The sequence below is a fragment of the Ranitomeya imitator genome, chromosome 1, assembly GCF_032444005.1.
Source record: "Ranitomeya imitator isolate aRanImi1 chromosome 1, aRanImi1.pri, whole genome shotgun sequence".
Classification (NCBI taxonomy): domain Eukaryota; kingdom Metazoa; phylum Chordata; class Amphibia; order Anura; family Dendrobatidae; genus Ranitomeya; species Ranitomeya imitator.
The window spans coordinates 806,992,930-807,019,238 of record NC_091282.1 but is presented as its reverse complement, the minus strand read 5'-3'; the positions used below and the strand labels follow the sequence as shown (position 1 = coordinate 807,019,238).

Genomic DNA, 26,309 nt, shown 5'->3' with positions numbered 1-26,309 from the left:
GTCATTAAAGCATCAACATTAGTATCAACAACCACATTCTTATCTGGATTGTCCCCAAAAATTGTAGATATCTGATATTTACCCCATACACACGCAGTATGACAGGCCCCCATACACACGCAGTATGACAGGCCCCCATACACACGCAGTATGACAGGCCCCCATACACACGCAGTATGATGACCCATCTAGACCCCCCACATGGTGGCAGCCTCAGGCCAGACAGGAATATAATGGATATGGCCACCGCACTGCAGTTTGCCCAGGTTTTTAGTAGGTGAATGCAATAAACACACATATTATTTTTTCATTCTTAGTTGGTGTGAACACTCTACTTATCGTACAATTGTGATATTGCTAACTGTAATTTTGGCATAATATTGTCTTCTCATGAATGATCTATCTTCTACATTTTTTTATAAATGAATGTTATTGATTTTCAGATGATGGTGTAGAAAAATTTAAGAGTGCAGAAAAGTTGCATGCAAATTGGATCAAGCTTTACCTTGATGGGAATACTTCAGAAGTTCTTACGAACCTTGGCAGAAAACTAATCAAACAGTATTTAGAGGCCCTGCAGAAGCTCAGCATGTCCTTAAGCAAACAAGTTGCAGAGTATGACATCTACTCAATGACAGTTGGAGGCATTATAACGCTAGAGGTAGAATGATCTCATCTGTTAAATGTCTAATGTATTGCTTCTGATGACTGTTTCCTTTTTACTGCATGTACGTAACTGTGGGGAATTACGAGTATTGACAGCTTCAACCTTACTGGATGGGTATATTCACAATTAACATCTACAAGGGGAAATTATCTTGACCTTTTATTCATAAAATGGCCATGCTCTTTAACCTTGTGATTATTTTTGAGAAAGTCAATGGGCTCTTTAAAAGGTAGCTGTCAGCTGATTCGTACTGCCCCAAAAATTGCCGTCTTCCCTATACAGTGTGGACAATGGGGCTGTTCTCCTTTTGGAGAGTGACAAGCTGGCGTAAGCAGACTTAAAGGTCATGCAATTTCAGTCAGTGACCAGATGGGGATATATCTGTTCGATTAGTCAACTTGTCCCTGGCAGTGCTTTCTACCATGTTCTCTGAAACGCCACAGTGATTTAAAGTAAAACCTATACAGTACAGACCAAAAGTTTGGACATACCTTCTCATTTAAAGATTTTTCTGTGTTTTGATGACTAAGAAAATTGTACATTCACACTGAAGGCATCAAAACTATGAATTAACACACGTGGAATTATATACTTAACCAAAAAATTATGTCTTATATTCTAGGTTCTTCAAAGTAGCCACCTTTTGCTTTGATGACTGCTTTGCACACTCTTGGCATTCTCTTGATGAGCTTCAAGAGGTAGTCACCGAAAATGGTCTTCCAACAATCTTGAAGGAGTTCCCAGAGATGCTTAGCACTTGTTGGCCCTTTTGCCTTCACTCTGCGGTCCAGCTCACCCCAAACCATCTCGATTGGGTTCAGGTCTGGTGACTGTGGAGGCCAGGTCATCTGGCGTAGCACCCCATCACTCTCCTTCTTGGTCAAATAGCCCTTACACAGCCTGGAGGTGTGTCTGGGGTCATTGTCCTGTTGAAAAATAAATGATGGTCCAACTAAACGCAAATCGGATGGAAATTTTGAATAACTCCCCAATAGTGTCACCAGCAAAGCACCCCCACACCATCACACCTCCTCCATGCTTCATGGTGGGAACCAGGCATGTAGAGTCACCTTTTCTGCATCGCACAAAGACACTGTGGTTGGAACCAAAGATCTCAAATTTTGACTCATCAGACCAAAGCACAGATTTCCACTGGTCTAATGTCCATTCCTTGTGTTCTTTAGCCCAAACAAGTCTCTTCTGCTTGTTGCCTGTCCTTAGCAGTGGTTTTCTAGCAGCTATTTTACCATGAAGGCCTGCTAAACAAAGTCTCCTCTTAACAGTTGTTGTAGAGATGTGTCTGCTGCTAGAATCTGTGTGGCATTGACCTGGTCTCTAATCTGAGCTGCTGTTAACCTGTGATTTCTGCGGCTGGTGACTCGGATAAACTTATCCTCAGAAGCAGAGGTGACTATTGGTCTTCCTTTCCTGGGACGGTCCTTGATGGTTTTTGCCACTGCACTTGGGGACACTTTCAAAGTTTTCTTAGTTTTCTTAATTTTTCCAACTGATTGACCTTCATTTCTTAAAGTAATGATGGCCACTCGTTTTTCTTTACTTAGCTGCTTTTTTCTTGCCATAATACACATTCTAACAGTCTATTCAGTAGGACTATCAGCTGTGTATCCACTAGACTTCTGCACAACACAACTGATGGTCCCAACACCGTTTATAAGTCAAGAAATCCCACTTATTAAACCTGACAGGGCACACCTGTGAAGTGAAAACCATTCCGGTGACTACCTCTTGAAGCTCATCAAGAGGATGCCAAGAGTGTGCAGAGCAGTTATCAAAAGCAAAAGGTGCCTACTATGAAGAACCTAGAATATAAGACAGAATTTCAGTTGTTTCACTCTTCTTTGTTAAGTACATAATTCCACATGTGTTAATTCATAGTTTTGATGCCTTCAGTGTGAATGTACAATTTTCATAGTCATGAAAATACAGAAAAATCTTTAAATGAGAAGGTGTGTCCAAACTTTTGGTCTGTACTGTATATTTAGAATGCATAAACCAGAATCTGATTCATAGTGTCTTTCTTTAGAAACTTTATCAAATCAAGTTTATAGTCTGTTGTTATTGAACCTTTTCCTATCTCCACGACAGCACCCACTACGAGAGAAGGGATCCGCCCACCATCCGTGACAGGAACCTACAGGTTAAAAAGGGGTGCCCCCCCTCGCTTCTCCAGTTTGGGTTCCTGTCCACCAGGCCTCTCCGCGCTGTGCACGGGAACGGCTGAATCGGGGACTCTGGAAGCAGCGTCGGGGGTCTAGTGGGTACAGACCCCCCCTTGTCTGGTCGGAACGATGCGATCCCAGGTATTGGGGAAATGCCGCCCTGGGTCGCATAAGCATGGCGCTTCTGCGCAGATGCGGGCTGGAGCGCTTGTGACCCGGAAGTAGTTTTTTACTTCCGGGGGCGACCGGGAGGAGAAGCGCGGTATTCATTTAAAAAAGGAGCTGCAGCAAGGGGGAAGCGGGCGCTGAGATGTCCTCTGTAGGGGACGTCGAGCACCTGCAGGAAAAGAGCCGCTCACGCAGCAGCGATGTGTTACGCAGGAGGCAGAGTTCAAGAACCCCAGAGTCACGTGGCACTTCACCTCCTCCGGAATCGGTACTCTTTCATCAGCCTTGGGTGAATGTATGATTCTACACCTAGTAGCTGACAATTCCGTTTTCCTATGCTTTGGTATAGGATAAGAAGGCCTTGAAAACAAAACACGAACAGTGTGCCTTATACACAGAACCATTGCCAGACAGCTATATTAAAAAGTTGTCAGGCTTGTATTTGCCGTACGTTAGAAGAGGAAGCTCCCCTCCGTACATTAAGGTTAATGGAGGTTATTAGGGAAGAAATCAGAAGTTCCCTTAAAACTAGACAGCAAGGAGAAAATCAGTGTGGATATGTTGTCTGATTCTAGCCCCTCTCTACAGGAGGGTGAATGCTCAGATGCTTCTTCGCCATCCTCCTCGGATGAGGAAGGAAGACCGTGCTTTGCTATGGAAAATATGGAAACCTTAGTTAAAGCGGTTCGGTCAACCATGGGTGTCACAGACAATAGAGAACCTAGATCCACCCAGGAGATCATGTTTGCTGGATTATGACAGGAAAATCGCAGAACTTTCCCAGTAGTTGATACTGTCAAGGATCTGGTTAGAAGAGAATGGGTTAAACAGGATAAGGGTTTTTTACCATCATCTGCAAAAAGAAGATACGCCTTTGATGATGAGCTTTTGTCCCAGTGGGTTAAAGTCCCTAAAGTGGACGCAGCGGTGGCTTCCACCTCAAAATCCGCATCTTTGCCACTTGAAGATGTAGGATTGCTTAAAGATTCATCTGACAGGAAAGCAGACATGTTCCTAAAGAAAGTATGGGAATCATCTTCAGGAGCCTTTAAACCTGCGATCGCCAGTACTTGTACGGCTAGATCTATAATGGTCTGGGTAAGTCAGCTAGAGGACCAGCTTAAAGTAAAAATTCCCAGAGACAAATTGTTAGACTCCCTGTCCCAGATCCGGGAAGGAGTAGCCTACTTAGCAGACGCGTCGGTGGACTCTTTGAAGTTGGCAGCAAGATCGGCTGGTCTTTTGAATGCTGCCCATCGCGCACTTTGGCTTAAAACCTGGAAAGGGGATGCACAGGCTAGAGCCAAGTTGTGCACTGTTCCATGCAGGGGTGAGTACCTATTTGGCCCCGTGCTGGATGATATCCTTGCGAAAGCAGAGGATATGAAGAAAGGTTTTCCTAAGGTGTTTAATCCTAATTTTAGAAACGCCTTTAGAAGGCGGATGCCTTTCCGAAGATTTCAGTCTGACCACCCGGGTTATAGCCGAGATAGGGAACCAGCGGAACAGAAGAAAAAAGGTGCATACTTCGGGACCTCCTCTTCATCATCAAGATGTAGACACAACTATAGATAGAACTGAGCTTCCTGTAGGGGGTAGATTAAAATCCTTCCTTAACCAATGGACCAAGACAACTTCTAGTAGCTGGATCCTGGGGGTACTTGCAACAGGGTTGAAGGTGGAGTTTCAGAAGATGCCTCCGAATCAGTTTATATTGACTACTCTTGATTCTCCGGCTCAGCAACATGCCTTAGAGAAAGAGATCCAGCAATTAGTTAAAAAGCGGGTTAATTGTAGAAGTTCCAAAGGATCAGGAGAAGACGAGGTTTTATTCTCCTCTATTTTTGATTTCTAAACCTGATGGGCCCTTTAGGACTATCATAAATTTACAGAAATTGAATAAATTTCTCCAATATCACGCTTTTAAAATGGAGTCCATTAAATCGACAACTAAACTTTTGTTTCCCAGGTGTTACATGTTGGTACTGGATCTAAAAGATGCGTACTACCATCTACCAGTTTACAGGGACCACGTGCAGTTCCTCAGAATGGCGGTGCGGTTAAAAGATCAGGTTAGGCATTTTCAGTTTTTAGCAATGAACATTCTTCCAAAACATTTTAGGCTTTTTCATGTAAGTTTTGGCAAACTCCAGCCACGCTTTTTTATGTCTCTGGGTAAGAAGAAGGGTCTACCTGGGTCTCCTACCATACAGTTCCTTTTCATTCAGATGCCGACGGATAGTACGGGTTGACACTGTTGTACCCTCGGACTGCAGGGCAGCTTGAACTTGTTTGGATGTTAGTCGAGGTTCTTAATCCAACATCTTGCATTGAAATCTCTTTTCAATTTTTATTTTCCGTCCACATCTAGGGAGGTTAGCCATAGTGCCATAGGCTTTAAACTTCTTGATGACACTGCGCACGGTAGACACAGGAACATTCAGGTCTTTGGAGATGAACTTGTAGCCTTGAGATTGCTCATGCTTCCTCACAATTTGGTTTCTCAAGTCCTCAGACAGTTCATTGGTCTTCTTTCTTTTCTCCATGCTCAATGTGGTACACACAAGGACACAGGACAGAGGTTGAGTCAACTTTAATCCATGTCAACTGGCTGCAAGTGTGATTTAGTTATTGCCAACAGCTGTTAGGTGCCACAGGTAAGTTACAGGTGCTGTTAATTACACAAATTAGAGAAGCATCACAAGATTTTTCGAACATTGCCAATACTTTTGTCTGCCTCCTTTTTTATGTTTGGTGTGGAATTATATCCAATTTGGCTTTAGGACAATTCTTTTGTGTTTTTTCATTTAAGACAAATTAACCCCTTCCCGACCTGTGACACAGCGTATGCGTCATGAAAGTCGGTGCCAATCCGACCTGTGACGCATATGCTGTGTCACAGAAAGATCGCGTCCCTGCAGATCGGGTGAAAGGGTTAACTCCCATTTCACCCGATCTGCAGGGACAGGGGGAGTGGTAGTTTAGCCCAGGGGGGGTGGCTTCACCCCCTCGTGGCTACGATCGCTCTGATTGGCTGTTGAAAGTGAAACTGCCAATCAGAGCGATTTGTAATATTTCACCTAAAAAAATGGTGAAATATTACAATCCAGCCATGGCCGATGCTGCAATATCATCGGCCATGGCTGGAAATACTAATGTGCCCCCACCCCACCCCTCCGATCGCCCCCCCAGCCCCCCGATCTGTGGCCCGCTCCCCTCCGTCCTGTGCTCCGCTCCCCCGTCCTCCTGTCCGCTCCCCCGTGCTCCAATCACACCCCCCCGTGCTCCAATCAAACCCCCCCGCACTCCGATCCCCCCCCGTGCTCCGAACCACCCCCCCTGCACACCGATCCCCCCCCCCTGCACACCGATCCACCCGCCCGCACACCGATCACTCTCCCCCATGCTCCGATCCCTCCCCCCCCGTGCTCCGACGCCCCCCCGTGCCCTGATCTCCCCCCCCTGTGCCCTGATCTCCCCCCCTTATACTTACCAATCCTGGCGGGGTCCGTCAGTCTTCTTCCCCGAGCGCCGCCATGTTCCAAAATGGCGGGCGCATGCGCAGTGCGCCCGCCGAATCTGCCGGCCGGCAGATTCGTTCCAATGTGAATTTTGATCACTGTGATATAATCTATCACAGTGGTCAAAATAAAAAAACAGTAAATGACCCCCCCCATTTGTCCCCCATAGATAGGGACAATAATAAAATAAAGAATTTTTTTTTTTTTCACTAAGGTTGGAGTTAGAACTAGGGTTAGGGTTAGGGGTAGGGTTAGGGGTAGGGTTAGGGTTAGGGTTAGGGGTAGGGGTAGGGGTAGGGTTAGGGGTAGGGTTAGGGGTAGGGTTAGGGGTAGGGGTAGGGGTAGGGTTAGGGGTAGGGTTAGGGGTAGGGGTAGGGGTAGGGTTAGGGGTAGGGTTAGGGGTAGGGGTAGGGTTAGGGTTAGGGTTTCGGTATGTGCACACGTATTCTGGTCCTCTGCGGATTTTTCTGCAGCGGATTTGATAAATCCGCAGTGCTAAACCGCTGCGGATTTATGGCAGATTTACCGCAGTTTTTCTGCGCATTTCACTGCGGTTTTACAACTGCGATTTTCTATTGGAGCAGTTGTAAAACCGCTGTGGAATCCGCAGAAAGAAGTGACATGCTGCGGAATGTAAACCGCTGCGTTTCCGTGCAGTTTTTCCGCAGCATGTGTACAGCGATTTTTGTTTCCCATAGGTTTACATTGAAATGTAAACTCATGGGAAACTGCTGCGGATCCGCAGCGTTTTCCAAAGCGTGTGCACATACCTTTAGAATTAGGCTATGTGCACACGGTGCGGATTTGGCTGCGGATCCGCAGCGGATTGTTCCATCAGGTTTACAGTACCATGTAAACCTATGGAAAACCAAATCCGCTGTGCCCATGGTGCGGAAAATACCGCACGGAAACGCTGCGTTGTATTTTCCGCAGCATGTCAATTCTTTGTGCGGATTCCGCAGCGTTTTACACCTATTCCTCAATAGGAATCCGCAGGTGAAATCCGCAGGTAAAACGCAGTGCCTTTTACCCGCGGATTTTTCAAAAATGGTGCGGAAAAATCTCACACGAATCCGCAACGTGGGTACATAGCCTTAGGGTTAGGGTTGGGTTGGAATTAGGGTTGTGGTTAGGGTTAGGGGTGTGTTGGGGTTAGGGTTGTGGTTAGGGGTGTGTTGCGGTTAGGGTTGTGGTTAGGGTTACGGCTACAGTTGGGATAAGGGTTAGGGGTGTGTTGGCGTAAGAATTGAGGGGTTTCCACTGTTTAGGCACATCAGGGGGTCTCCAAACGCAACATGGCGCCACCATTGATTCCAGCCAATCTTTTATTCAAAAAGTCAAATGGTGCTCCTTCCCTTCCGAGCCCCGACGTGTGCCCAAACAGTGGTTTACCCCCACATATGGGGTATCAGTGTACTCAGGACAAACTGGGCAACAATTACTGGGGTCCAATTTCTCCTGTTACCCTTGAGAAAATAAAAAATTGCTTGCTAAAACATCATTTTTGAGGAAAGTAAAATGATTTTTTATTTTCACGGCTCTGCGTTGTAAACGTCTGTGAAGCACTTGGGGGTTCAAAGTGCTCACCACATATCTAGATAAGTTCCTTGGGGGGTCTAGTTTCCAAAATGGGGTCACTTGTGGGGGGTTTCTACTGTTTAGGCACACCAGGGGCTCTGCAAACGCAACGTGACGCCCGCAGACCATTCCATCAAAGTCTGCATTTCAAAACGTCACTACTTGACTTCCGAGCCCCGACATGTGCCCAAACAGTGGTTTACCCCCACATATGGGGTATCAGCGTACTCAGGACAAACTGGGCAACAATTACTGGGGTCCAATTTCTCCTGTTACCCTTGAGAAAATAAAAAATTGCTTGCTAAAACATCATTTTTGAGGAAAGAAAAATGATTTTTTATTTTCACGGCTCTGCGTTGTAAACGTCTGTGAAGCACTTGGGGGTTCAAAGTGCTCACCACATATCTAGATAAGTTCCTTGGGGGGTCTAGTTTCCAAAATGGGGTCACTTGTGGGGGGTTTCTACTGTTTAGGCACACCAGGGGCTCTGCAAACGCAACGTGACGCCCGCAGACCATTCCATCAAAGTCTGCATTTCAAAAGTCACTACTTCCCTTCTGAGCCCCGACGTGTGCCCAAACAGTGGTTTACCCCCACATATGGGGTATCAGCGTACTCAGGAGAAACTGGACAACAACTTTTGGGGTCCAATTTCTCCTGTAACCCTTGGGAAAATAAAAAATTCTGGGCTAAAAAATTATTTTTGAGGAAAGAAAACGTATTTATTATTTTCACTGCTCTGTGTTATAAACTTCTGTGAAGCACTTGGGGGTTCAAAGTGCTCACCTCACATCTAGATAAGTTCCTTTCGGGGTCTAGTTTCTAAAATGGGGTCACTTGTGGGGGGTTTCTACTGTTTAGCCACATCAGGGGCTCTGCAAACGCAACGTAACGCCCGCAGAGCATTCCATCAAAGTCTGCATTTCAAAATGTCACTACTTGACTTCCGAGCCCCGACATGTGCCCAAACTGTGGTTTACCCCCACATATGGGGTATCAGCGTACTCAGGAGAAACTGTACAACAACTTTTGGGGTCAAATTTCTCCTGTTACCCTTGGGAAAATAATAAATTGCAGGCTAAAAGATCATTTTAGAGAAAATAAAATTTTTATTTTATTTTCATGGCTCTGCGTTATAAACTTCTGTGAAGCACTTGGAAGTTCAAAGTCCTCACCACACATCTAGATTAGTTCCTTTGGGGGTCTAGTTTCCAAAATGGGGTCATATGTGGGGGATCTCCAATGTTTAGGCACACAGGGGCTCTCCAAACGTGACATGGTGTCCGCTAATGATTGGAGCTAATTTTCCATTTAAAAAGCCAATTGGCGTGCCTTCCCTTCCGAGCCCTGCCGTGCGCCCAAACAGTGGTTTACCCCCACATATGGGGTATCAGCGTACTCAGGACAAACTGGACAACAACATTTGCGGTCCAATTTCTCCTATTACCCTTGGCAAAATAGGAAATTCCAGGCTAAAAATCATTTTTGAGGAAAGAAAAATTATTTTTTATTTTCATGGCTCTGCATTATAAACTTCTGTGAAGCACCTGGGGGTTTAAAGTGCTCAATATGCATCTAGATAAGTTCCTTGGGGGGTCTAGTTTCCAAAATGGGGTCACTTGTGGGGGAGCTCCAATGCATAGGCACACAGGGGCTCTCTAAACGCGACATGGTGTCCGCTAACAATTGGAGCTAATTTTCCATTCAAAAAGTCAAATGGCGCGCCTTCCCTTCCGAGCCCTGCCGTGTGCCCAAACAGTGGTTTACCCCCACATATGAGGTATCGGCGTACTCGGGAGAAATTGCCCAACAAATTTTAGGATTCATTTTATCCTATTGCCCATGTGAAAATGAAAAACTGAGGCGAAAAGAATTTTTTTGTGAAAAAAAAAAGTACTTTTTCATTTTTACAGATCAATTTGTGAAGCACCTGAGGGTTTAAAGTGCTCAATATGCATCTAGATAAGTTCCTTGGGGGGTCTAGTTTCCAAAATGGGGTCATTTGTGGGGGAGCTCCAATGTTTAGGCACACGGGGGCTCTCCAAACACGACATGGTGTCCGCTAACGATGGAGATAATTTTTCATTCAAAGAGTCAAATGGCGCTCCTTCCCTTCCGAACCTTACCATGTGCCCAAACAGTGGTTTACCTCCACATGTGAGGTATCGGTGTACTCATGAGAAATTGTCCAACAAATTTTAGGATCCATTTTATCCTGTTGCCCATGTGAAAATGAAAAAAATTGAGGCTAAAAGAATTTTTTTGTGAAAAAAAAGTACTTTTTCATTTTTACGGATCAATTTGTGAAGCCCCCGGGGGTTCAAAGTTCTCACTATGCATCTAGATAAGTTCCTTGGGGCGTCTAGTTTCCAAAATGGGGTCACGTGTGGGGGAGCTCCAATTTTTAGGCACACGGGGGCTCTCCAAACGTGACATGGTGTCCGCTAAAGAGTGGAGCCAATTTTTCATTCAAAAAGTCAAATGGCGCTCCTTCCCTTCCAAGCCCTGCCGTGCGCCCAAACATTGGTTTACCCCCACATATGAGGTATCAGCGTACTCAGGACAAATTGGACAACAACTTTCGTGGTTCAGTTTCTCCTTGTACCATTGGGAAAATAAAAAAAATGTTGCTAAAAGATAATTTTTGTGACTAAAAAGTTAAATGTTCATTTTTTCCTTCCATGTTGCTTCTGCTGCTGTGAAGCACCTGAAGGGTTAAAAAACTTCTTGAATGTGGTTTTGAGCACCTTGAGGGGTGCATTTTTTAGAATGGTGTCACTTTTGGGTATTTTCATCCATATAGACCCCTCAAACTGACTTCAAATGTGAGGTGGTCCCTAAAAAAAATGGTTTTGTAAATTTCGTTGTAAAAATGAGAAATCGCTGGTCAAATTTTAACTCTTATAACTTCCTAGCAAAAAAAAATGTTGTTTCCAAAATTGTGCTGGTGTAAAGTATACATGTGGGAAATGTTATTTATTAACTATTTTGTGTCACATAACTCTCTGGTTTAACAGAATAAAAATTCAAAATGTGAAAATTGCGAAATTTTCAAAATTTTCGCCAAATTTCCGTTTTTATCACAAATAAACGCAGAATTTATTGACCTAAATTTACCACTAACATGAAGCCCAATATGTCACGAAAAAACAATCTCAGAACCGCTAGGATCCGTTGAAGCGTTCCTGAGTTATTACCTCATAAAGGGACACTGGTCAGAATTGCAAAAAACGGCCAGGTCATTAAGGTCAAAATAGGCTGGGTCATGAAGGGGTTAAATGAAGATAATAATAACAAAGAATTTGTGTTTGCAATAATTTTCAGGAAGAAACTGAGTATTATCTGACAGAATTGCTGGGGTGTCAATACTTTTGGCCACAACTGTATGTTTCCCCGTGTTTGCGTGGTTTTCTTCTGGGTACTCCATTTTCCTCCCACACTCCAAAGACATACTGATAGGGCTCACAATATAAATTCCCTATCTGGGACAGCGTTGATAATGTGTGCAAAACTGTAAAGCGCTGCAGAATATGTTAGCGCTATATAAAAAGTATTATTATTACTCCCACTGTGGGACATGTACTATTTTTATTCTGATCCCTTGTCTCATACACTACTGTACTCATGCTTATTGCTGGATCTCACAGACCACCGTACCCTGGGGTCATCACATGACCTCAGGGTACCATGGTTACCATTGGGACCTTCGATTTTCATCGTGGGGGTCCGATGATTACTAAGTGGGTCATGTGACCCCCTTGTAACAACTTAAATATCGCTGTCTCGATTGACAGTGGTATTTAAGGGGTTAATTGACCCCGATCAGTCGCAAAACTGGCTGGGTCTGATACTGCAGGGTGTCAGCTGTCACAGCGGGGTGTCAGCACCGCTTGGCGGTGCTATACTCTTATTCCGCAGCGCTGAGGAATAAGGCCCTTCACCACCACCGTTAAAAGGCGTATCAGTAGTTGTTAAGGGGTTAGAAATTGAAACGCCTCCTGACGCACCCTACTGAGTAACATCCCTACACGATAAACTTCAGTGGCCGAGTCTGGTCCGCAAAACAGATGCTTCGCTGGCTGGAGAAACGGATCCATTTTTAAAACTGTTGTGTGTATGGGTCAGTAAAATTCTATAGGTCATTGTACTGTGTGAGAAAAAAAAATCAAACTTAACACGAACGGATGTGTCACACGGATGTGTGAATGTAGCCTAACCATAATATCTAGAAGTATAGTATTCCACAATATGTCATTTCTGTTAATCGAACTGTTTTTTTTTATAGTTCTTATACAGCTCATGTATTTATTTAGGATAACATTTTCTTTTCATTTTTTTTTTTGCAGATGTTCGTTCTTCTTATACTCAGCATTCCAAGTGCTTTTAGCAGCATGGCTGAGTTTGATTTGCCGTTAGCCTCACCAGTCTTCTCCCTCTTCTTTTATATGATGTGTCTTGTGCTTGGTGCCATTCATGTCATTGTATGCACATCAAGTGAAAACATGTGCTTCTTCTGCAGCATATCATGGATGATGGCGATGGCCATTATGGTTCTCATATCAGCTCTTCTTTGTATTCTTCTGTCGGTTTTAGGAAAGATTATTTTAAAACATAAATCATCTAATGAGGTAGGTAAAGTTACCATAATGCCGAAATGCAATATATTGTGCTGTTGCAGAAATTGATTAGACTGTTTTGTGTTTTACTTGTGGGAATATATATACTGTGGTTTGCTCCATTCCACCAGCTAAATAGTGAACTGATTTGTCTGGATTAAATTTGACAATTACGGAACCCAGTATGCTCTCATAAATGTTCAGACTCGCAATGTAACATTTTGATATACTATGTCTGACCTTTGAGACACTCCAATCCAGGGTATGAAAGGGCAGCATCACTGTTGTAAGATTGCATATTGGCACTCCCGGATCTGCAGCTGCCCTCCTTTTATTTGAGAGGGAATTCTCTTCAAGTCTCTGCACCTAAGGCTACTTTCACACTAGCGTTTTCTGCAATCCGTCACAATGCGTCGTTTTGCAAAAAAAACGCATCCTGCAAAAGTGCTTGCAGGATGCGTTTTTTCCCCATAGACTTGTATTGACGACGCATTTGCGACGGATTGCCACACGTCGCATCCGTCGAGCGACGGATGCGTCGTGCTTCTGCTGACCGTCTGGAGCAAAAAACGCTACATGTAACGTTTTTGCTCCTGACGGACCACTTTTTCCGACCGCGCATGCGTGGCCGGAACTCCGCCCCCACCTCCCCGCACCTTACAATGGGGCAGCGGATGCGCCGGAGAAATGCATCCGCTGCCTCCATTGTGCAATGCGCTAAACGCTAGCGTCGGAATCTCTCCCCGACGCATTGCGACGGGGAGATTCCGACGCTAGTGTGAAAGAAGCCTAAGATGGCTTGACCTCGGCTGTGGGTGAAAAATCGTGAATGAGATGCAGAGCCAGTTTCTTTGTTGCAGCCTCTTTATTATTAGGATTGGTGGTGTTCTCACCAAAGATAAAGTGATGGCATGTCCAAGTGATATGCCATCATTTTTCTAAATGGAAATGCCCTTTTAATTCATCGTTTTTTCTCTTCTTGCAGCTGCCAGTAGGACCGCTTGCTGCATAATGTATTACTATTGATCTCAGGTTGTATATAGAATGTGGTTAGCTTCCTCATTTAACTGATGCAGATAGACAGTATTCTCATTTACCTTTCTATGCTGGTAATTTGAAGTTTTGTGTAAAATGGAGCTCTGACAGCTGTAAAACATATTGAGACATTATTCAACACAGAAAGTTGTATCTAAAATTGATGACATTAAAGAGGACCGATCAAAAGTGGTCTAATTTTACTCTTATTTATACCTTCTGCATCCAGTATTTTTTTTTTTTTAAATCCTTCTTACGGTTCCAGAGATTTGGGCCTTTTTAGCTAGTGGTTAATTTTTTAAACACTAAAAAGGAGACGTTGCTCAGAGCGTAATTAGGCAGAGCAGCCTAAAGACATCATGCCTCTTAGTAAAGCCATAAAAATTAGGACTAAATATAAAGGCCGATTTCTTTGAAACCGTATAAAAAAGATACACTGGGAAGAAGTGGGAATAAAATAAGAGCAAAAACTGTCCACTAATCTGGTGACTGGTCTTTTATAGAGGGCTAGTAATCTTGTGGCTAAATGTTGTAAGAGGCCCTTAACCCCCTCTCTTTACATCAGCCATAATTTTTGTTTTCATTGACTAGGCTGTATTGGCTATGTCTCATGGTTTGAGTTCAGTTTGCCTCCTTTCATGGCTGCACAGGGTATCATGATTGTACTTGGGTCAAGGCCTCATGTTTGTTTTCATTTTGTGGTTGAAGTGCACCACAATGTTTTCTTTGTTGTCCACTAAACCTTTATTAGTCTAACTACTCCACATTATCGCTGTGAATACTGCCCTTCAGCTACGCCTCAGTAAGGCTACGTTCACATTGGCGTTCCGCCAATGTGCGTCGCTGTTGCGCCGGCGACGCAGCGGCGACGCGCCCCTATGTTTAACATAGGGGACGCGTGCGTCGTTTTGGTGGCATTTTTCGCCACGTGCGTCGTTTCCGACGCTAGCGTCGGACGCAAGAAAACGCTACATGTAGCATTTTCTGTGCGTCCGATTTTCGTCGGAAAACGACGCACGCGTCGCGCAACGCTAATGTGAACGTAGCCTAAGGCTTTTTCAGGTGGGGCTAGTCAAACAATTGAGCTATCCCAATCAGAGTGAAGGTTTATCATAAATTCAGATGGATTATTCTCTTAAATGTAAGTCTAATCTAATGCTGTGAGAAGGTCATGGTAAAATACTGAGGGGGGGAGATGTGTGTCACTTCGAATGTTAGCCTCAGTGATATGAACCTGGAAAAATGCTCCAGCACACTGTTAAGGGTTGAGTTTTTGTGGACAGTTGAGGAATGGGTGGGAGGCTGTAAACCATATCTCCTCCCTCTGGGTGTGGTCCAGAAGGTAAATGTGGACCCTTTGGACTAATTCAGTGTTCGGTGTTTCTGGAGATGAGCTCTCCAGAACTCTTCTCGTTTTAAAGAGAACTGTTCCTTTGTTTTTGTTCCTCTGAGTGGGCAGATCCTCGCAGCCACACAAAAAGTACTGTAGGCCATTTTGTTTTTCCCATTATGCCGTGTGTGTTTACCTAATTTTGGACTGGTTTATGCAGTACTTTTTGATAAACTAGTTGAGAACTTAAATGAGTGAGTCGATCTACCAAAGATGGTGCTAGAAGTGTGGACAACTTCCCTAGGAAGAACCTGTTACGATTGTAGACAAACTTCATGTCTTGGGTGGAAGTGACTATAAGCCAGGAAGCGACGTCGGACTGCATGGAGGAGCTGATCAAACACCTGGTTCAAGTCTTGCAACAGTAGCAGCTAGCACTACAGGAAACAAATAAACTGTTGGTGAAGCAGCTGGATCAGCTGTCTCGGCAACACCTAAGAAGGATAGTAAGAAGTCAGGAAAGGGTAGAAGATGTGCTATCTATAACGTCAAACTACCAGATACCTGGCAGAAACCCCTATGCTAACCCTGCACTTCAAAAATTATCAGAAAAGAGCAGAATTCTCTGATTATGGACCTCATGTCCGACAGCAAAGAAGAGGTCCAGGTATCCGTTTCTGGGATAGTACACGCTCATACCCCACAGCCTGAATCCCAGGGTGGGTCCCGTAAAAGACCAAGAAGAAGGGAAAGTATTTACTGACCTAGCAGAGGGAGGGAAGAAATATCTCTTTTCCTCCAAGGACACGGATCATCTCCTCCATGCGGTACAAAATACCATGCAGGTGGAGGAAACCCCAAAACCCCTCTCTGTACAGAACGAGATGTTTGGGGGTTTACGATCCCAGAGAAATAGAGTATTCACAGTCAACAGCCACATTCGTTCAATGATTATGGAGGAATGGGAGGATGCGGAAAAAAGACGGGTCGTTCCTAGAGACTTCAAACTTCGCCTACCCTTTCAGCCAGAAGACATCAAAGCCTGGGACAATATCCCTAAGATCGATGTTAGAGTAGCCAAAGTGGCAAAGAGAACCTCAGTCCCGTTTGAAGAGTCCTCCATCCTGAAAGACCCATGGAACGGAAGGCGGACGGTCTCCTAAAGATAACCTGGGAAACATCGGCAGCCATAATCTGGGCTAACATCGCGGCAACATCGGTGGCTCGATCTATGCATTTATGGGTCGAAGAATTGGAAGAATACTTGAGGTCTAAGACCCCCAGAGACATCATGCTAAAGTCAAACTTATTGAGAATTTCACAAGAAAAACAATGGTGTGCTTGGTTTTAACATAACTTTTTTCTTTCATGAGTTATTTACAAGTTTATGACCACTTATAAAATGTGTTCAAAGCGCTGCCCATTGTGCTGGATTGTCAATGCAACCCTTTTCCCCCACTCTTGACACAGTGATATCAACACCGCAGAAGAAATGCTAGCACTGACTTCCAGTATCCGTTGTTTCAGATGCTGCACATCTCGTATCTTCACAGCATAGACCACCACATTATGGGTATCAGGTCCGAGCATTCCTACATGAACAGTTTCCTTGAAAGTGGATTGGTCGTTGTGGGCCAGTTGAATGGCCACCAAGGATTACTGATCTGACCCCCTTAGACTTTTAACTTTGGGGTCATCTGAAGGCAATTGTCTATGCTGAGAGGATGCTAGAGATGTGCAGCATCTGAAACAACAGATACTGGAAGCCTGTGCTAGCATTTCTTCTGCGGTGTTGCTATCAGTGTGTCAAGAGTGGGAGAAGAGGGTTGCGTTGACAATCTAACACAATGGGCAGTACTTTGAACACATTTTATAAGTGGTCTTAAACTTGTAAATAACTCATGAAAGAATAAAGTTACGTTAAAACCAAGCACACCATTGTTTTTCTTGTGAAATTCGCAATAATTTTGATGTCACATGACCCTCTTCCCATTGGAAAAAATAAACTTGTATCCAAAATGGCCGCCATGGTCACCACCCATCTTGAAAAGTTTTCCCCCTCCCATATACTAATGAGCCACAAACAGGAAGTTGATATCACCAACCATTCCCATTTTATTTAGGTGTATCCATATAAATGGCCCACCCTGTACATTCTGTCAGCAGATTCTAGTTCCATGTTTGTGTATGTGTATATACAGTGTGTATGTATATATATATATATATATATATATATATATATATATATATATTCAGGGTCTGAATACTTATGACCATGTGATATTTCAGTTTTTCTCTTTTAATAAATTTGCAAAGATTTCTACATTTCTGTATATATATAACAGTGGGTACAGAAAGTATTCAGATCCCTTTAAGTTTTTCACTCTTTGCTTCATTGCAGCCATTTGGTAAGTTCAAAAAAGTTCATTTGTTTTCTCATTAATGTACACTCTGCACCCCATCTTGGCTGTAAAAAAAAAAAACAAATGTAGAAATTTTTGCAAATTTAATAAAGAAAAACTGAAATATCACATGGTTATAAGTATTCAGACCCTTTGCTCAGACACTCATAATTAAGTCACATACTGTCCATTTCCTTGTGATCCTCCTTGAGATGGTTCTACTCCTTAATTGGAGTCCAGCTGTGTTTAATTAAACTGATAGGACTTGATTTGCAAAGGCACACATCTGTCTATATAAGACCACACAGCTCACAGTGCACGTCAGACCAAATGAGAATCATGAGGTCAAAGGAACTGACCAAGGAGCTCAGAGACAGAATTGTGGCAAGGCACAGATCTGGCCAAGGTTACAACAGAATTTCTGCAGTACTCAAGGTGCCTAAGAGCACAGTGGCCTCCATAATCCTTAAATAGAATTGAATAGTACGTATCTCTCCTCAAAGTGGGCTTAAATCAGACAGTCAGACAATGTTCTTGGACCGGCACCTCCCATCTTCTTACGATATCTACAGTCTCCCCTGCATCGAGCTCCTACGCAGGCGTACTTCTGTTGAGGGAAGAGCAAAGTACTGCAGTGTGCATGTGCCAGGGCTCTTTGATCATTCCTGGCACCTGTGCACTGCAGTACTTTGCTCTTCCCTCAACAGAAGTACGCCTGCGCAGGAGCTCGATGCCAGGGAGACTGTTGGATGAAGTAGGGACGCGTCATCGACACAAAAAGCAAGTACGACAGCGATCGTTAGAAGATGGGAGGTGCTGGACCAAGAACATAGACACCCCTCGTACCGGACAGCCCTGCAGATGAGTATTATAAAAGGTCTTTTTCTTCTTACAGATCGGGTTGGGTGCATCCTATTATGTTGTATAGCCTCACAGGTGGTGGCCGTATCTCATATCGGCCAAACCTGCTGACAGGTTCGCTGTTAGAATTGCTTACTCGTGCATGTGTCATCTTTGTCATTTTTTTTTTTTTTTTTTTACTAATTTTCCTGTAAGCTCTTTACATTTTATGTTAAAGCTTAAAACTTGAATAAACTTGATCTTTGTGTGCTCAGAGAATGTGTGGCTTTTGACTGTTGGACAGCAGTGTGGATTTAATGAATGGAGGCAGTGTGTTATGTATCTGGGGTGTGTGGACCGTGTTGGGGTCTGCTTTGTATTCCTTTTGCAGCCTGAGTGGAAATAGATTAACCCCTTGCAGTCGCACCCATGTCATGTCCTGAGAATTATGACTGTGACAACTTGGTAGCTGCGTTGTGATAGAAGTGTATACATGGCAGTGAGGTATAGTTTTCTGGTTTTTGTTGTCTTCCACTACCATGGGCATTAAAATAAATTTTTATAAAAGTGGACTGAAGGGTTGTTCTTAAATTTCATCTTCAGGAATGCTTCGATACCCAGGCATCTGGCTTCCTGTTTGGGCTCTACGCTCCAGAAGATTTACAATTTAGACTAGCTGCCCCACTAGCCTGAATTGTGCACTTTCCGATGCTGAAGCAGGAGTGTGCTCCAGTGATCCTAGACAGCATTAGATCAGCACTTACATGTTCTTTCACCTATTTACTGCACAAAAGTCGGTAACCTAGGCAACATACAGTTAGCAATCCCTCTGTTTTTGAGAACCAAGAGGATTTTTTATAAGATGTAGTTTGCCAAGTTGCTAGTATTTACAAACACTGCAATTTTAACCATTGGTGATGTTACGAGAACCTTTTTAAGTTGTAAACTATAGTTTAAAGCTCAAGAGTTGAATAAGTATTTTTAGTGCCATAACATATAGTACAATTGATTTTAATAATTTTTGGTTTGTGTATGGTCTCTGTAGAAACTTACAACCGTTCTTTCTTTAATATTTGTGATGATTATATGTTTTTCAGAAAACAAACTCCAACATCTCAACATGGTCAGAACTAGACCTTCTTCTGTTGGTGGGGACACTTGGACATGTTTTAAGTATGGGGGCTAGTAGCTTTATTGAGGAGGAACATCAAACCTGGTATTTCCTTGTCAATACCTTGTGTCTTGCTTTATCTCAAGAAATATGTAGAAAATACTTTCTTCTAAGAAAAATAATTAAAATGAGCACTACAGACTTAGACCATGAGCCACAAGGAGATGTTTACATTAATGAAATTTATGATGCACACAAAAAGGAGTTAAGAGAAGTCCGGTCAACAATTTTAGAACGTTTTATTAAAGACAATGAAAAATGGATTGCATTGACAAGTCCTGGTGTTATCCTCATATGTTGTCGTTTATTACGTCCCTTGAATCAGACTGGAATTCAGTGGATACACCGATCTGATTTTGGCCACTGGCTGACAAGGTAACTATACAATATGTGTGTTTTCTTTCTAGCTTCTTTAGTGTATTGATTATTGGGTTGTGGGACATAGGTCATACAATGCACAATTGATTGTGACTTGTTTCCCATGGGGGACCCCTAAGGCCTGCTTCACACGTCAGTGGCTCCGGTACATGAGGTGACAGTTTCCTCACGTACCGGAGACACTGACTAACGTAGACACATTGAAAGCATGTGTTACTGCACATGTCAGCGTGTTTTCACGGATCGTGTGTCCGTGTGCAAAACACGGAGACATGTCCGTGTTCGTGGGAACGCACGGATTACACGGACCCATTAAAGTCAATGGGTCCGTGTAGAGCATGTACCACACACGGACGCTGTCCGTGTGCAGTCCGTGTGCCGTGCAGGAGACAGCGCTACTGTAAGCGCTGTCCCCCCCACGTGGTGCTGAAGCCGCCATTCATATCTTCTCTCCAGCAGCGTTCGCTGGAAAGAAGAAATGAAAAATCCTTTTATTTTTTTTTTTGTCCTCGTGTTTAAAATAAAGATCCCTGTGGCTCCCCCCCCCCGCTGTTACTAAAATACTCACACGGCTCCCTCACAGCGTCCTGTCCTTGCCGCACCTTCTCCTATATGAGCGGTCACGTGGGACCGCCGATTAGTCATGAATATGCGGCTCGACCTCCCATACGGGTGGAGCCGCATATTCATTACTGTAATAAGCGGCACCACGTGACCACTCATACAGGAGAAGGTGTGGCGAGGACAGGACACTGCGAGGGAGCCGGGTGAGTATTTTGGCTAAGCAATACTGTGCAGCTACATATGGGGTATTGCCACGTTCAGTAGAAATTGTGGCAAAAATTTTGGTGCTGTTTTTACCCATTTCTCAGAATGAAAATGTAAAACTTGGGGCTAACACACAATCTTGGTGGTAAAAATGTAAATTATTTTATCTTCCATGCTCGGTATAAAAGTCTGTGACACACCTATGGTGTCAATATAATCAATGCACCCCTAGATGAATTCATTGAGATGTTTAGTTTGTAAAATGGGGTCACTTATGGTGGTTATGCTGTTCTGGCACCTCAGGGGCTCTGCCAATATAACATGGCACCCTCAAACCAGTGCTGCAAAATCTGGAGTGTAATATGACGTTTCTTCCCTTCTAAACTTTGCACTGTGCCTCAAAAGTAGTTTTCGCTGACATATGGGGTATCGGTGAATTCAGGAGAAATTGCACAACAAATTTTGGGGTACATTTTCTCCTGTTACCCTAGTGAAAATGTGATTTTTTTATTTTTACAGCTTAACGTTATAAACTTCTGTGAAGCACCTGTGAGTTCAAGGTGCTCAATATACATCTAGATAAGTTCCCTAAGGGGTCTAGTTCCAAAATTGTGTCGCTTGTGGGAGGTTTTCACTGTTAAGGCACATCAGGGGCTCTCCAAACGCGACATAGTGTCCGCTAATTCCAGCAAATTTTACATTCAAAAAGTCAAATGGCGCTCCTTCCCTTCCAAGCTCTGCCATGCGCCCAAACATTATATTTCCCCTATATATGGGGTATCGGCGTGCTCAGGAGAAATTGCACAACAAATTGTATGGTACATTTTCTCCTGTTACTCTTGCAAAACTTTTAAAAAATAGGTCTAGAGGAAAATTTTTGTGAAAGAAAAATAAATGTTAATTTTTTCCTTCCACATTCCAAAAATTCTCGTTAAGTACCTGAAGGGTTAATAAACTTCTTGAATGTGGTATTGCACACCTTGAGGTGGGTGCAGTTTTTAGAATGGTGTCACTTTTGGGTATTTTCTATCTTATAGGCCCTTCAAAGTCACTTCAAATGTGATGTGGTCCCTAAAAAAAAATAAATTTGCAAATTTTGTTGTAAAAATTAGAAATCGCTGGTCAACTTTTAACCCATATTACAAACTAACAAAAAAAATTGTGCTGATGTAAAGTAGACATGTGGGAAATGTTATTTAATACTAGTTTTGTTTGACACCACTCTCTGATTTAAGGGCATAAAAATTAAAAGTTTGAAAATTGCAAAATTTTCAACATTTTCCGTTTGTTTAACAAATAAATGCAAGTCATTTCAAATAAATTTTACCACTAACATGAAGTACAATATGTTACGAGAAAACAGTCTCAGAATCACCGGGATCCGTTGAAGCATTCTAGAGTTATGACCTCATGAAGTGACAGTGGTCAGAATTGTAAAAATTGGTCTGGTCAGGAAGGTGAAAACAGGCTTCGGGGCGAAAGGGTTAAAAACAAAACAATGGTATACATGGGGGGCAGCAGTGAGAATAATGGTCTGGTTTGACCTGGTGAAAGCTCCTCTTTAAATGTCATGATTGCTACTGTGTGTGCATTGGTTCCCATTAAAGAACATCACAATAGCGGGGTTCTTATGGGTTGTCATGACAACTTGGGAACTGTTGAAGATGGTCTTTTGCTGTCATCTTAGACCTCTTATTAACCCCAGCCTGTAGATTGGCTTAAAGGTAACCTGTCAGCAGGATTGTGCCTAGTAGCCTTACACAGTGTCAGGTCGGTGCTGTTATACTGAATACAATGATACCTGGGTTGATGAAATCCATCTTGTGGTTGTTCCTTAATCTTTATTTTCAGTTTTGTGTTAATCAGATTCTCGTGCCCTAAGGCAGGGCTGGTGCATGTGGTGCTCTGATTAGGTATTCATAATGCAGACTGCTGACAGGACACTGATCCCTCACTGACCCGCCCTCTAGTTTGCATAATGAATACCAGCACATACTGAACGAAAAAAACAAAAAAAGCTGAATGCTTATGCAGTCAGGTGCAGCGCCCATCGGAGAAGACGGACAGCGGGAGGGACACCGGGACTTGGGAGGTACGGGGGGTGGGATCGGAGTGTGTGTGTGGGGGGGGGGGGATCTGAGGACAGGACGGAGGGGAAAGGAGGACAGGACAGAGGGGAGGAAATACTGTCAGTCGTGGGGGGGCAGATCGCAGTCTCAAGCCGTGGCCGATGATACTGCAGCATTGGCCATGGCTGGATTGTAATATTTCACCAATTTTCATTGGTGAAATATTACGATTGCTCTGATTGAAAGTGAAACAGTCACTTTCAACAGCCTATCAGAGCGATCGTAGCCACGGGGGGCAATCCCCCCCCCCCCGGGCTCAAGTACAAGCCCCCCTGTATCTGCAGGTCGGGTGAAATTTCAATTAACCCTTTCACCCGACCTGCAGGAACGCGATCATTCTGTGACACAGCATATGCGTCACAGGTCGGATTGGCACCGACTTTCATGACGCATACGCTGTGTCACAGGTCGGGAAGGGATTAAACAATACTTTTTATGGATATCTTTGAGAAATGGCTTTCTTCTTGCCACTCTTCCATAAAAGCCAGATTTGTGCAGTGTACGACTGATTGTTGTCTTATGGACAAACTATCCCACCTCAGCTGTAGATCTCTGCAGTTCATCCAGAGTGATCATGATCCTCTTGGCTGCATCTCTGATCAGTCTTCTCCTTGTTTGAGATGAAAGTTTAGAGGGACGGCCGGGTCTTGGTGGATTTGCAGTGGTATGATACTCCTTCCATTTCAATATGATTGCTTGCACAGTGTTCCTTGGGATGTTTAAAGTTTTGAAAATCATTTTGTATCCAAATCCGGCTTTAAACTTCTCCACAACAGTATCACGGACCTGCCTGTTGTGTTCCTTGGTCTTCATGATGCTTTCTGTGCTTCAGACAGAACCCTGAGACTATCACAGAGTAGGTACATTTATACAGAGACTTGATTACACACAGGTGGATTATATTTATCATCATTAGGCATTTAGGAGAACATTGGATCAATTCAGAGATCCACAATAAACTTCTGGAGTGAGTTTGCTGCACTGAAAGTAAAAGGGCCGAATAATATTGCACGCCCCACTTTTCAGTTTTTGAATTTCCCAAAAAATTTAAAATAACCAATAAATTTCATTCAACTTCACAATTGTGTTCCGTATAATAAATGATTTCATTAACAGCCAGCAGAATAAAACATTGCATAGAAGGAAATTAATGCATAATACTTGGTACTGTGGTACGTATCTACTATATACGGTAATTGTCTAATGGTCACTTCCATCTTTCTGTCTGTCCTTCTTTCTGTCACGGATATTCATTGGTCGCGGCCTCTGTCTGTCATGGAATCCAAGTCGCTGATTGGTCTCGCCAGCTGCCTGTCATGGCTGCTGTGACCAATCAGCGACGGCCACAGTCCGATTAGTCCCTCCATACTCCCCTGCAGTCAGTGCCCAGCGCCCGCTCCATACTCCCCGCAGTCACCGCTCACACAGGGTGAATGCCAGCGGTAACGGACCGCGTTATGCCACGGGTAACGCACTCCGTTACCGCCGCTATTAACCCTGTGTGACCAAGTTTTTACTATAGATGCTGCCTATGCAGCGTCAATAGTAAAAGGATCTAATGTTAAAAATAATTTAAAAAATCATTATATACTCACCTTCCGCCGCCTTTCCCGCTCCTCGCGACGCTTCGGTAACCGCTCCATCCAAGCGGCAGGTTCCGGGGACAAGGATGGTATGCGACAAGGACCTGCCATGATGTCACGGTCATGTGACCGCGACCTCATCACAGGGCCTGCGCAAGAAGGACCTGCCATGACGTCACGGTCATGTGACCGTGATGTCATCACGGGTCCTGCGCTACCAACCCTGGGACCAGAAGCTGCCGAGTGCACCGCACACAGGCGACATGACTACAAGGGCTCCCTCAGAAGGTGAGTATATGTTTTTATTTTTTGTTTTTTAACCTGTGACATACGTGACTGGCCAATATACTACATGGCTAGCCAATATACTACGTGGCTCTGTGCTGTATACTACATCTCTGTGCAATATACTACGTGGCTCTGTGCTGTATACTACGTCACTGGGCAATATACTACGTGGCTCTGCTGTATACTACGTCACTGGGCAATATACTATGTAACTGGGCAATATACTACGTGGCTGGGCAATATACTACGTGGCTGGGCAATATACTACGTGGCTGGGCAATATACTACGTGACTGGGCAATATACTACGTGACTGGGCAATATACTACGTGACTGGGCAATATACTGTGTGACTGGGCAATATACTACGTGACTGGGCAATATACTACGTGACTGGGCAATATACTACGTGGCTGGGCAATATACTACGTGGCTAGGCAATATACTACATGGGCTCTGCAATATACTACGTGGACATGCATATTCTAGAATAACCGATGCGTTAGAATCGGGCCACCATCTAGTATATATATACTGCTCAAAAAAATAAAGGGAACAATTAAACAACAGAATATAACTCCGAGTGAATCAAACTTCTGTGAAATCAAACTGTCAACTTTGGAAGCAACACGGTTTGGCAATGCTGTTGTGCAAATGGAATAGACAACAGATGGAAATTATTGGTAATTGTCAAGACACTCTCAATAAAGGAGTGATTCTGCAGGTGGGGACCACAGACCACATCTCAATACCAATGCTTTCGGGCTGATGTTTTGGTCACTTTTGAATGTTGGTTGTGCTTTCACACTTGTGGTAGCATGAGACGGACTCTACAACCCACACAAGTGGCTCAGATAGTGCAGCTCATCCAGGATGGCACATCAATGCGAGCTGTGGCAAGAAGGTTTGCTGTCTGTCAGCATAGTGTCCAGAGGCTAGAGGCGCTGCCAGGAGACAGAGCAGTACATCAGGAGACGTGGAGGGGGCCGTAGGAGGGCAACAGCCCAGCAGCAGGACCGCTACCTAAGCCTTTGTGCAAGGAGAACAGGAGGAGTACTGCCAGAGCCCTGCAAAATGACATCCAGCAGGCCACAAATGTGCATGTGTCTGCACAAACGGTTAGAAGCCGACTCCATGAGGATGGTATGAGTGCCTGACATCCGCAGATCGGGGTTGTGCTCACAGCCCAACACCGTGCAGGACGCTTGGCATTTGCCACAGAACACAAGGATTGGCAAATTCGCCACAGGCGCCCTGTGCTCTTCACAGATTAAAGCAGGTTCACACTGAGCACATGTGACAGACGTGATAGAGTCTGGAGACGCCGCGGAGAGCGATCTGCCTGCAACATCCTTCAGCATGACCGGTAGCCTCACTGCTATTAGGTACCGAGATGAGATCCTCAGATCCCTTGTGAGACCATATGCTGGTGCTGTTGACCCCAGGTTCCTCCTAATGCTGGACAATGCGAGACCTCATGTGGCTGGAATGTGTCAGCAGTTCCTGCAAGATGAAGGCATTGAAGCTATGGATTGGCCCGCCCGTTCCCCAGACCTGAATCCGATTGAACACATCTGGGACATCATGTCTCGCACCATCCACCAATGTCACGTTGCACCACAGACTGTCCAGGAGTTGACTGATGCTTTATTCCAG

At 44.1% G+C, this 26,309-nt stretch overlaps 1 protein-coding gene across 2 annotated transcripts in view; it reads left to right on the top strand.

Annotated features, from left to right (window-relative positions):
• Nucleotides 1–26,309, top strand: part of PIGG (phosphatidylinositol glycan anchor biosynthesis class G (EMM blood group)) — a 196,241-nt gene that overhangs the window by 54,209 nt on the left and 115,723 nt on the right. For both annotated transcript variants that reach the window (XM_069739010.1, XM_069739001.1), the window contains exons 7-9: nt 444–661; nt 12,461–12,742; nt 19,435–19,883. In XM_069739010.1, the coding sequence (XP_069595111.1) occupies nt 444–661; nt 12,461–12,742; nt 19,435–19,883 (949 nt within the window). The remainder of the gene's footprint in view (nt 1–443; nt 662–12,460; nt 12,743–19,434; nt 19,884–26,309) is intronic.